Genomic DNA, 13,178 nt, shown 5'->3' with positions numbered 1-13,178 from the left:
ACTCCAATAGCCATATAAGGCAGCCGGCACCATGGTAACCGCAGGGCTTGAATAGCAGTGTCAAATCCCTGAGTGAACACACACACACACACACACACACACACACACACACACACACACACACACACACACACACACACACACACACACACACACACACGCACACACAGGACTGCCCCCTCCCCCTCAGCACACACTCCCTGTCCCTCCCTCTGTCTTGCTCTCTCTCTCTCTCTCTCTCTCTCTCCCTCATACACACATAGGTTGAGAAAAACAGACAGAAGAGGGGAGAGGAAGAGACAGGGAAAAAGAGAGAGAGAGCCAGAAGAAGTGTTGTATGGTAGCTTCAGAGAGACCAGTCTGTCTACAGCCCTGCCCTTTTTTAAAAATCTTAATTCAATTTGTGGACGGTGGAGCCACAGAGAGAGAGAGGGGAAGAAGAGAAGTCCCTTCCCCCCATTTGTCTGAGGCTGGGCTACAGGGATAGGCTGCTCAGTGCTGAGCGCTAACACTCACACACACACTACAGACGGAAAGGAGCACATAGGGCTAGGCCGCAAGTCATTAGTTCTCGGTGGGCAAACACTGACAAAAGGCTGGAGGGAGAAGCCTGTGTAAGCGCTCGGTTGAGCTATGGAGAGCTAAAAGGACTGACGCCTCACGCCGGTCCCCTGCCCTCTCGTGGGTTTTTTGTTTGTTTTTTTGGAGGGAAGGAAGCAATCCGGCACCAAAGAGAGCATTATTGCAATCCAGACCCTCTCACAACAACAAACGAGAGAGAGAGAGAGAGAGAGAAAGAGAGAGCACTTCCTTCGGATCTATCCGTGGAGGAGAAGAGGGGGGTGTCAGAGGCTCAGGCGGTCCACGTAGCCTGTTAACAGCTGCAGCTGGATGTGCCTCGATGAAACCCTCGGCCACAAGAAAGTGAACCGTGTGGCCATCAAGTTGTTTTGCTTGTGGTGATCTGGAGGGCTTTTTTGTGGCTCAGGATGAGGCTGCTGCTCAGAAGATCACATATGAGAGCTCTGTGTGCCCTGTTTTTGCTCCCAGGCTCGCTGGATGGAAGGAGGAACTAGAAGAGAGGCTATTTGTCTTTAGCCAACACGCCTTCTGAATGAGGGCAGCCATAGACGGTGCGTGAACATTTCCTTCCAAGGTAAGCATGACAATTTATATGCTGATTCCTTTCCAATGTTACAGTATAGCCAGAGAATAAGGGACAACTCTTATATGGACAGTGGTTGCTATGAGCTAGCCACCAATTCTTGTGTGAGGGATACTTTAAGAGGGGTGGTCATGGTCTCCCTAGGCATGTGCTGCTAAGGGCGAGCTATACTGAGGTCCTTTTTCAGCCATTACTGTGGCTACAGACAGAGCTGGGAGAGGAGTGTGTGTGTGTGTGTGTGTGTATGCCAGACAGAGGGAGAAAGGAGGGCATGTGTGTGTGTACAGCAGAGAGAATTCACATTGTGTCATGTGCATGTGCAAGCTGTTTGGCAAAAAGGCTGCCTTTGCTCTCTTTTTGGATATTGTGTGTTTGACTCATTGTTTCCTGTGAAAGGTTCATTGGCTGAGGCGTGAAACTGTGCAACTGGACTGTAAAGACGCGACGTCTCAGGAATTGGGCCAAAGAAGAAGAGAAAATTGCACAAAGAGCGACTATAACAGCAGGGTAAAGAAAGAAGAGAAAGGCATTGTGATCCACAGGCATGCAAAACAAAAAGAAAGTTATCAAGCTGAGACTGTTTCCAGGTCATAGTGAAGTGGGAGGAGACTAGACTGGAGTTTCCTTTTTTTCCTGCCAAACATTCTCCACACTTCTTTGAACTGTGCTGACTCCTATTGATGTCTGCCCTTTGAACTGAGGATAAATTAAGTCCACTGCTGTTTTTTAAGCCCAACCTGGAAAACAAACATACACTATTTGCATGAGATAACAACAAACAAGGACATCCTGACACTTCAGGTTGAGAGGAAGCAGACAGACAATACTTTTTTTTCCCATTTTCTTTTTAACCATTTTTGTCAGCTTGACAGCAACCAAGAGTCTTGGCTGCCTGTCCATTTTCCTCAGCACTGGTTTGGTAACCAAGCGATGGCCATGGTCAGTGGGGGCTGGGGAGATCCCAACGGGGGCACTAACGGGTTCGGGGACAAGGGCTATCTGAAGGCAGAGGAGGACGACGGCTCTCCCCAGGCGGGCGGCAGCGACATGGAGGCCGGGGATGACGACAAGGCCTGCGTGGTGGACTGTGTGGTCTGTGGTGACAAGTCCAGTGGCAAACATTATGGAGTCTTCACCTGTGAGGGCTGCAAAAGCTTCTTCAAGAGAAGCATCAGACGCAACCTCAACTACACCTGCAGGTGAGAGGGGCACTGTGGGTAAAGCACTTTGAGCTGCATTTCATGTCATGAAGTGCTATACAAATAAAGTTATACAAATTATTAATATTATTAATAAAAATATGTTAATGAGCATATCAGTATGGGTTGGTGGTTCTCAAATGGGGGTCTCCAGCTATCTAAATCATTTTAACCCTATTTTGTACGTTTTGCGATTCAACAATATAGCCGCAACAAAAACATATGTTGAATCTATTGTTGCAACATCAACCACTGACAGCCGGGCCCATACCATACATCCAAACAGAAAAGTCCTATCTGATTGTATTAAACAATGTTAAACTCGCCAGCATTGCAGCTGTACGGAGAGCTTGAATTATCCTTTTTCTATCTGCAAAGTGTTTGTTTGTTTATTTTTCAATAACCAGACATCCTGCTGCCACCTGCATTGTGCAATTTCGAAACAGGTGGTGCACACTCACAGGACCATTGAGTGATTTCCAATGAGTGCTTCCAAACTCCAACAAGAGTATCACCTGCATGGCATTTCTTGACAGAAAGTAGCTCATAACATGTCTACAGTGGATTTTTATGAAACAAACACTTTGCAGATAGAAAGAGGATAATTCAAGCTTTCCGTACAGCTGCGTTTAATAAAATCAAATAGGACTCTTTTGTTTGGATGTATGGACTGTCAATGGTTGATGATACAAATCTAGATTCAACATATTAAGAGTTACAAGTTGCGGCTAGCCAGTCTACAAGTTCACATCACATCTCAATGCGTTGTGAGCTTGTAGATGAGCTATTTAAAAATGTATAATACAAAATATCTGAAAGACTTTGAATAAATGTACACACATTTTCTCATATGGGGGTCCCTGACCCATCTTTTCAGATGGTTTGCCAAATACATAAGTTTGGGGTTGACATGAAAATGTTTGGTCTGTGGAATTATGGTTATAATGGTACAGCATATTTATGTATTGTCATGAGATATGTACCAGCACTGTACGAGAGTGATTCTTCACGTGTTTGTGAATTCTGTATACAGTACATTACGTACACACAAAGTGACACATTTATGTATACGTTTCATGAGGAGGTGTGTATTTTAATTAAATATTTAATCTAAGTTCTCCGTTCCATTATAATGTATAATGGATACTCCGGGTCTACAAAGGAAATGGATACAAATTGCTATAATGAGTCATGCATTAAGACAACCTGACTCTGCCAAGCAGTTAAAATTGCCTACAGCAGATCGTGTGTGCCTGTGGGTGACTCATCTCACATGGAGCCACAAACATAATATTCCTCATATTACAGCTCTGAAAGCATAAGTATTATCTAATAATACACTACTGTCCTGCACTTACAAATAAAAACCCTTCTAGAGCAGTGGTTACCAAACTTTCTAGCTCAATGAGACCCAAAAATAGATATTAGGCGTTTGCCTGGGACCCAAGCTAGTGAAAACAGCAGATCTACAAGCTCACAACGCGTCGCTTCACGCCACGTTGTGAGCTTGTATGTAGATTGGCTATTCACTACTTCTTAAACATTTGTTTTCTAATTTATGGAAGGAATTTCTTAGATTTGTCTTTTATTTAAAATCATTGGATTTTTTTTTTATTCATGAAAATCTTTGCTTTTATGGTGGAAGTGTAGGCTACCACCATTGACATACAGGTTCACAAATGACCTATATATGAAAATGACAGTGAGTACGGTCTGGAGTCAGGACAAACATCACCACTTCCAAATGCAACTGAAATTACAAATGTGATTGAAATCATTCTTAGTGAGTCAAGCGGCTGGCCACTTCTCATCTAGTCCTCCTTACAGTTGCCTCTAGCCACATGAAAAATCCATGATCATGATGCAATATTAATGTTGCAGTCGTTCATGTAAGGAAAGGCACCAGTCGGCTGCTAGACACTTATATAATCTGTGAAATCAGCTTTACATATATTAAAGGGAATCTGAATGGAAGGAGCGTGCTTTGTTTCAAATCATGTTTACTGCTGCTGCAGTGACACTCTTTTCGCCATTTGCATTTGGCCTGAAGTAGCACTGGTTATGCAATTATTTACCAGCACTGTCTGGATGCTTCAAAGCAGACGAGCTGCGTGCTGAGGTGAAGGCATATAATACAGCCTGACAGTGGAGGTCAACCTAAATGTGATTGCTATGGTGAAAACATGAGCCTTGCTTGACACTGATACAAGTGAAGGCCAGCTCCACAGTGATTGTCTTGTGCATACATCGACCACAGTAAATCCCATAACATCTTTTGTCTATATGGTATCAGGTCCAACAGAGAGTGCCAGATAGACCAGCACCACAGGAACCAGTGCCAGTACTGTCGCCTGAAGAAGTGTTTCCGTGTCGGCATGCGAAAAGAAGGTATCTTCCCATCCTGACCCATAAGTCTATTATCCTTCTTAATGCCACTGAATCACAGCTTATTGGATAAGCAACAGGGTTTTTTGTTTGTTTGCGGGGGGCAATAGTGTAGAAAAAAAGTCAGATTTACATTTAAAGGTAATTATTTAAGAACCCTGAATGGTTTCTCAACTACTTATGCCTCTTTGTGAAGAAATACATATTAATGTGTTTAATGTTGCATGAGCCTGATACATGGACTAGAGTCGATAGCAGGCATACATGGCTGTGTGCCCTATCACGACTAAGCCAGCTGTGCATATCGGTTCAATGCAATGTACTTAAGTGGCTTAATATAGTGCTAAGACACCTGTGTCCCAGAGTATCAGTCATTCAGGCAGCCTCCGCTTGTATCTACAGAATCCGTTTCTTGTTGGCCAGATGAGATGCAATCCAGCAGGGATTGGATCCTAAGTGGACGTGATTGTTCTTCGATGTGATTTAAATGAAATAATAAATAGATAGCGGCTATGTACACAGTAATGCTGCAGGTGCATTTATTGAAAGGTGGCATGTTTCTCTTGAGGTGTGTTGTGTTGTTTAAAGGAATTCGGGTGAAATCGTAAGTGTAATGACCATCTCAATTTCCAGAAGCTTTTCCTTTCAGACAAGCCTCGCCTGTTCTCATTTTGTTTTAGCAGTTATCTCTAAGCTTAAGCAAGTTGCTTTTCACAGATTTAAAGCGGCACTATGTGTGTTTTTTTATGAATATAATGTAAATTTGTCCAATCTGTATGGTAGTCTACCATACAGATTGGACAAAATTTACATTGTATTCATAAAAAACACACATACCTTTGGTAGAGTATGTTAATACAATATAACTTATACAATTGGGGTGGTTGTATTTAGTCTCCCTGCTCTTCCATTGAGACATTTAGATCATGTCGAAGGTCATGTCTCACCTAGACACAGGACATGATGGTCAAGATTCATTTTATCCCCTGAGCAAGCAGGCAGGCTCTATTGGCTCAATTAAAAATGTGAGCACTTGTGCAGGAAAACGCGTTCAAATTGATTTGTATCATGTTATTAATAGTATTGGAATCGGGGAAACATTATGGAAAATAACATGCCCACAGATGTTTAAAACTGCTGTGTTGTTTACTATGTAGAGTTAGGTTTGGGATGATAAAACACAGGAATGTGAATAATCTCTGAGATTCCTTAATAGTTTTGCAAGAAGTAATAGTATATGTTATAGTTACAACATCATCCTCTGCTCTCAAGGCCCAAGTTCTGTTCTCACAGTTAGAGATATAGAAGTTGTCCTCTACTTAATTGCAAGAGAAGCTTGTACTCTAATAACCACCCTGACATTTCCCCTCCAGTGGAGAATTAATCTTCTAGAAATTGAAATCCCTCCCAAAAAAGAAAAAGAAAAGAAATCGTCGCCTGTGGTATTTGTTTTATTTCTGGAGATAACCTTCAAGTAGCATGTGGCTACAGTCTAGTGATGTCTCCGCAACTCCACTGTTTTTGTCTGGGAATCAATTCTGTGCTCAGCTGTGCTCCCTTTTAATCTGGAATTAGAGCGTCCTAATCTGGTCAAGGCCGTCTGTTGATAATCTGTCAACCCCCCCCCTCCAATGAGCGCACATGTTTTCAAGTTAGCCTCCTCGCCGGCTTCGCCCCAATAACCGGTTCTCCTCATTTTTCATCCTCCCCTGCCCCCACCCCACCCCCCGCTTTTGTCTCTTGTCCCTCTGTTTGCCTGTTTGCTTGCCTTTCTCCCCTCCTCTCCTCTTCCTCTTTGCCCCCACCACCCCTTACTCCAGCAGTCCAACGTGGGCGCATCCCTCCTCAGCCCAGCCTCAGCCCGTCCATCACCCCCCTAGGGGGCGCCAGTGGCCTCGGAGGCGGCGAGTTCTACAACAACAACAACAACGGGGGGAGCGGCGGAGGCCAGCCCGTGTCGGAGCTCATCTCCCAGCTGCTCCGCGCCGAGCCCTACCCCAGCAGCCGATACGGCCACCAGTACAACCAGCAGGCTGGCCCAGACAACGCCATGGGCATCGATAACATCTGCGAGCTGGCCGCCCGGCTGCTCTTCAGCACCATCGAATGGGCCAGGAACATCCCTTACTTCCCTGAGCTGCCCGTATCAGACCAGGTTAGTGGACCATACTTTATAACAGGGGTCTTTAACGTTTTCTGGCCAAGGACCACTTAGTAGAGAGAGAGATGAAGCACAGATTTGTTTCACAGATTCCATATAGTTTCATTGTTTGGCAGCACAATCATCAGTGAATTTTGGATTCATGTCAATTTGTGTTTTCATATATTTAACCACTTGAACCGTCAATACTTAATAAACTTGACCTTTCACTCTGTACCTAGTCTGCTCTTTTCCCCCTCTACACCAAAGCTCTTTACCAAAAATAGCCGATCTACAAGCTCACAACGCCTCGTAGCGCGAGGCGTTGTGAGCTTGTAGATCTGCTATTTTTGGCTAAAGCTCTCAGAATATGGACGCTAGGGTTCAAGTGGTTAATATAAAGAAAGAGAAAAAAAAGCTTCTATAACACAAAGATTTTGAGGACCCCCTGTAGTAACTCTGAGGACCGCCTAAGGGTCCTGGACCCCCTGTTGAAGACCCCTGCTTCATAATATACAGAAAACCTCTCTTGTAGGGCTTTGAATCAATTCACAGTGCAATGTGCCTCACGTACAACGAATATGCATTGAAACACTCACTTTTAACATCATTCAGTTGTTAAGAGAACATGTAAAGGTCTGACAGTAATCCTTCCTAATGCAGTCTGTGTGTTGAGCTCACTCTCGATGGCACTGGAAATCTCTGTAGCCCATGTAAAACACATCAACTTTCACGTCTGACTTAAACAAACCAGAGAAATGTGCCCTTTCATTTCTGCTTCAGAGAATATTATCAACATAAAATCCAGAACAAAAGAATATCTTTTGTGCCTGGACAAGTGAACGGGAATGTACTTGTCCAGATGACACTGTGCCTCAAAAAGTTAATGTCAAGCCCTGCTACTATAGCTAGTATCCCCTGGTCCTCCCAACATGGCTGCCGGGGGTAGGGATGTGCGCGGATATTCGGATATCGGATATCGGATATCTGACTAAACGGGGCTGCTCTCACTATTTGTTTTGTAAATAAAATTTGGTTATTCTATTAAATATATTTTTAATTATTGAGATATGAACTTTTGCACCCATATTACTGTCATGTCTTTATTGTGTGTGTGTGTGTGTGTGTGTGTGTGTGTGTGTGTGTGTGTGTGTGTGTGTGTGTGTGTGTGTGTGTGTGTGTGTGTGTGTGTGTGTGTGTGTGTGTGGGGGGGGGTATTTGTGTCTAGTCTACATGTATTAGTAGTACCACATTGCTGTTTGTGTAATGAGATTCCCTTTTAAATGGATTGTGAACCCATCAACAAATCCACAGGTGGCATTGTTGCGGCTGAGCTGGAGTGAACTGTTCATCCTGAATGCAGCCCAGTCAGCCCTGCCCCTCCACATGGCTCCCCTGCTGGCTGCCGCAGGCTTCCACTCCTCGCCCATGTCGGCTGAGCGCGTGGTGTCCTTCATGGACCAGGTCCGGGTGTTCCAAGACCAGGTGGACAAGCTGTCCCGGCTGCAAGTGGACTCGGCCGAGTACAGCTGCCTCAAAGCCATCGCGCTTTTCTCACCAGGTACTGTCTTTCACTGGCGTCAGTTCAGAAAAAAGCTAAGGTATGGCAACATGACTGGTGTCTTAAGACACCAGTCATGTTGCCATACCTTAGCAACAGGCATGATACATTTATTTTAAGAAGTACATTCTATTTTCCCCCCGTTTCTACGGTTTCTTGGGCTGGATATGGCTGCCTGGAATGGTTGTTCAAGTGCAGCTAAACTTGGCGTGTCAGTAAACGTGCCACAATACCTTGTTAAAGTGACCATTTTAAATTTTGCATTTGTAGTTATCAAGGACGATGATACACGAAAGAAGAAAGAAGAAGATAACTAGAACAGATAGATAAAGAGACATTCATGGATTTATATTTAAAAGTAACTTTTATTCTCCCCCCTGGACCCAGGGTATGGCAGCTGCATACCCCTGCCATACCCAATTGACGCCCCTGCTGTCATTATGTCCTTTTGATGTCCTGAATGTTAACTGAACTCGAACGGCGTACAAATGCAACCAAATGGACCCATATTGGACATTTGTACACTCTCGGAGGGAGGGAAAACAAGAGAGCCTTGAAGAATCTATTCAGTTAAGATAACTGAAGACTTGACTGAGTTAGATGTAATTGCATCCTGTGCTATAGCACCATCTTGTGGCATATTCAGGAAATAACATTCAACATTCAGTATTGCCTGGTAAAGTGGGTGCCCAGTTGCTGCTGGTGGTAATCAAGTCTCTCATGCTTGCAGAGACTGTTTTACAAGTCACAGAAATATCCCAACAATATGTTACCACCTACCTAGTCAACTTGAAACATCAAACGTCAAATTGCTTGATTAAAACCTTTGTTTAAGGTAACATAGACAACCACTTAATGATAGCCACAGACAACAACAACAACATCTAGCCTTTGCAAAGTAAGTGAATTACTGTAACTAAGTATACAATATAGCCGGATTGGTTTTTCCTGTCGGTCCTGCTGGCTTCTTACAATGAATATTTGAGCTGCTGAAGAATGTTTTTAGCATTGACTTAAGTGTATAATCATTCATATACATACACAAATTTTTACACAAATCTCTTATTGTGGTCCGCTGGTCCCTGGCACAAAATATATGAAAGGGTTTTTTTTTTCTTCTTTTTTTTATGCCTTTATTGATAGGACAGTAGACCGACCGAGAATGGGGGGGGAGACGGGGAGCGACATTTTCACTATTCAGATTTCACTATTCTTATAATTCAAACATTCAGGCGATACACTTTGAGGTGATAAAATACAGTTCCTTGCTTCTCAGGGTTAGGGTCATTCTGTGTTTTCAACTACCTTAAAACTCAATGATAACCTAACTTTGACAAAAAAGTAACAGCCACAGTTGTCTGTCATTTTGTTTAAAGTCTTTGTCATTAGATTTTGATACCATACTGAAATGAATAAAATTCAATGGTATCCAGTATTAAAAAAAGAAAAAGAAAAGAAAGGAAACATGCTGTATGCTTTGGAAAATGTTGACTGTAATGTGAGTCATAGTTAATGGGCTTAACATGCCAGACCACTGGCATGTTCTTTTAAAAGTGACCATTTAAGAGAATGTTACATGAAAATAACCCTGGGTTATGAGCTTGTAATTCAGAGATGCCAAGGCGTTGCATTTGTATTCTTGGCCTTCAGGGTCACTGAATTGCATTATACGCTGGCATGTAAAACGTCTTCCATGCTGATCACGACTCTTTATGTAACCTGCCCACACAATTAAGTAACCTTCCATCTCCCCTCCCCCCCTCTCCCCTGAAAGATGCATGTGGACTGACAGACCCGGTCCACGTGGAGTCTCTGCAGGAGAAGGCCCAGGTGGCCCTGACGGAGTACGAGAGGATGCAGTATCCCAATCAGCCGCAGCGCTTCGGCCGCCTGCTGCTTCGCCTCCCCGCCCTGCGCGCCGTTCCTGCCAGCCTCATCTCGCAACTCTTCTTTATGCGACTGGTGGGCAAGACGCCCATCGAGACTCTCATCCGTGACATGCAGCTTTCCGGAAGCTCCATCAGCTGGCCCTATGTCCCGGGACAGTAGCCCCCCCCCCCACACCCTCTGCTGAGAGAGGTCTCCGCCTTGGCCTGGTGACGACACAGACCCACAGGAACCCTCTTGAGTCATCACTATCCATCTGTGTGGTTCTGCAGACCTGGTGCCAGCTGGCCTTCATAAGTACTGTACATTAATCGCTCTATTCTCCCTCGTGAATTGAGCCCTCTGTTTCCATACAGGCCCACAGAGGAGAGTGGGGCCTTTGCCAGACTGGGCCTGTCCCTGTGCCAGCCCAGTAGTTCTGGTGCCAGGGCTCAGGCCAAAGGCCAGCTCTGTCCTGCTGGGCTCCGGTATGGCCATCAGAGCCAGCCATGCCATCACCCACATGCCACAGGGACAAAGGATCCCACACTCACATGCAGAGGGCAGCACTGCCTCACTACAAATACATTGTTGTTGTCGGGTGGAAACCTTGTATGTCCAAAACCGTTTGTTTTGTATTCATCACATTATTTAAAATAGTGGAAATGGATGATCTACAAGAACACAGTGCTTGTAGATCTGCTATTTTCACTAGTTTTGTGTGATAGTCTTGTACGGTGAAGCAGGGCTTTACTTTACGAAAAAACATACAAATTTGAAACTTGGAGATAAAAGGTTTCTGCCCAACAGTGACCAAATACTGTATTATGGCCAGGAATGCCCTGCCATGGAAGCTCATCAAAACAATTTGCTCCAACCTGGACTCATTTTCCATTGCTCATCATTTGTGATATGGTGACTTGGGTTAAAATTGGCACATTCAATCACTGATGGAAAAAGGCTGGAACGAGCAGGAAACTGCAGTTGTCTGAGTGAACTGGTGGCCCAGTAAGAATTGGGACCATTTTGCCTCACGGTCTTTGTCCTGAGAGACTCTATCTGTGTCAGCCCGATAAGGGTATTGACCATATTCACACTAGATCTTACTGGGGTGCAATGGGGTCTCCCCGCCCCCAGAGTATAAGGTAAGGGCAAAATGGACACAATATGACTATGGTACAAGGCACTAGGGGAACCGAAATGAAACTGGACCAAGGAGAAATCACCAAAGTATCACATTATCACTTTTTAAGATTAATCAAATTAAATTACCCATTCAATTGTGGATCCAGCAAAACAAATCAGTTAATAACTGGTGAATGGGCTCTGACCTCCCGGTTATCAGCTGACGAAAATAATCTGTTTTTGTAGAGAAAAGAAAGAGAAAATGGCCACAGAAGAATGGCAACAGACTAATACCTCACAAGACATCAGAATGCTTTAGTCTGATATTTCCTTACAGCAAGCCTCTGAAATTGTCCTTCACCACAAGCCGCCTTCTTTTTTGATGGATTTTGTTGAATTTGGAACACTTGTGAAATATGAAACAAGTCTTATAAAGAGCTCCAAGCTTCAAAAACATGCATCTTTGTTGTTGAAAGATCCCAAAACAGTCATTTTAATTTCTGTCTCAAAACGGACTATGTCTGAAACTCCAGATGTTGTATACAACTAAGACTGTCTGGTCTGACTGCCTGATTGTTTGGTACTAAGGTTTGTTTTTGATTTGAGTTTTTGTATTCGTTTTTCAATGGATGATGGAACGGTGACATGTCAGATGTAAATTATACTTACATGCTAAAAACAAGGAGCCAAACAAATGTAGGTGGTTCTTCAAAATTGCCATAATCTACTTTACCTTTGGAAATCTATCAAGAGGTATACTCAAGTCTACGATGTTTGTGCAAGAAAAAAATATTGAAATGTGTGTGTGTATATATATATATACAGTATATTGAGGCCAGATCTTTCTTCTGCATGTTAAAATTTTGTTTTGGATCTCTGTTCAGTTCAAATAGTTTTTCTTTACACAGTGAAATTCTGAAGAAAAAAATAATGTTCTTTTAAGTGTTTAAACATTTGGTTATTTGTTTGCTCCTGTTTTTTGTTTTTTCTTAAAGTTAATATTTACATAAAATACCTCTTCCATCTGTCAAGATGTTAAAAAAAAGGAGGACAAAAAGAAATAACTACATGCCAATATGGGTGAAATCACGTAGCCATCAATAGGCTGCTTCTGCCTGCCATCACTAAAGCCTGTTGACATTATCGTCGCTGCAGCATAAACCAGGCTTTAAGCAACCAAATGGCTCTCCCCTCTGCTGAAGCCATGTGAGACACTATCGTACTGGACATGACTCTGACAGATGGACTGCACTTGGGAGTATATATACAATGCCAAAATGTCACACTACCTGTGAGGAGCTGAAGGAGGACAGGGTCCAATGTTCTGCTCCGCCAGGATTTACCTCACGAGGGTATTTCAAGAAGCACGTTTTTTTTTTTTTGCAAAGGTAACTTTCAAGCTCATCACGGCACAACCTCTGAAGCATTTCTTGTTGTAAAAGTATGATCTTAATCCACACAACCATGATTCACAATGTCCTCTCTGGAGTATAGGAGACGGTTCAGCTTCTTGAAATATCCCCTGGCCTTTTGACAGTAACTGAGATATTTTTCCTTTACACACTCAACTCCTTTAATCTCACTCAACGAGGTCCTATAAAGAACAGAAAAAAAGATAAGTGTACTATTACTGTTTTCCTATGTTTGTGTTGCTGAGTTCTCTAGTTTTTTTATTTTCATGTGTATGGAAGCATTATTAAAAGGCCAGAATCTAATTGTGAGCTTATGTTTTCTTTT

The 13,178-nt window shown here is 43.3% G+C and overlaps 1 protein-coding gene across 2 annotated transcripts; it reads left to right on the top strand.

Moving 5' to 3' along the window:
* Positions 1-329: 329 nt before the first annotated feature.
* Positions 330-13,143, top strand: nr2f6a (nuclear receptor subfamily 2, group F, member 6a). Of its 2 annotated transcripts, none has more exons than XM_080726440.1 (6): positions 330-1,156; positions 1,562-2,364; positions 4,658-4,752; positions 6,573-6,904; positions 8,204-8,450; positions 10,225-13,143. In XM_080726440.1, the coding sequence occupies exons 2-6, from the start codon at positions 2,096-2,098 to the stop codon at positions 10,497-10,499; spliced, it is 1,218 nt and encodes a 405-aa protein (XP_080582566.1). In that variant the 5' UTR covers positions 330-1,156; positions 1,562-2,095; the 3' UTR covers positions 10,500-13,143. The 2 variants fall into 2 exon arrangements, with proteins under 2 accessions (XP_080582566.1, XP_080582565.1); XM_080726439.1 differs by having other exon boundaries at positions 6,570-6,904.
* Positions 13,144-13,178: the final 35 nt, after the last annotated feature.

Source organism: Nannobrachium achirus (assembly GCF_963921795.1).
Source record: "Nannobrachium achirus genome assembly, chromosome: 5".
NCBI classification, from domain to species: domain Eukaryota; kingdom Metazoa; phylum Chordata; class Actinopteri; order Myctophiformes; family Myctophidae; genus Nannobrachium; species Nannobrachium achirus.
This window is presented reverse-complemented; position numbering and strand designations above follow the sequence as displayed.

Coding starts and splice junctions, on each gene's coding strand:
- nr2f6a (XM_080726439.1), top strand. CDS start 2,096: ATGGCCATGGTCAGTGGGGGCTGGGGAGATCCCAACGGGGGCACTAAC. Junction 4,753..6,569: donor TGTCGGCATGCGAAAAGAAG/GTATCTTCCCAT, acceptor CCCTTACTCCAG/CAGTCCAACGTGGGCGCATC. Junction 6,905..8,203: donor AGCTGCCCGTATCAGACCAG/GTTAGTGGACCA, acceptor ACAAATCCACAG/GTGGCATTGTTGCGGCTGAG.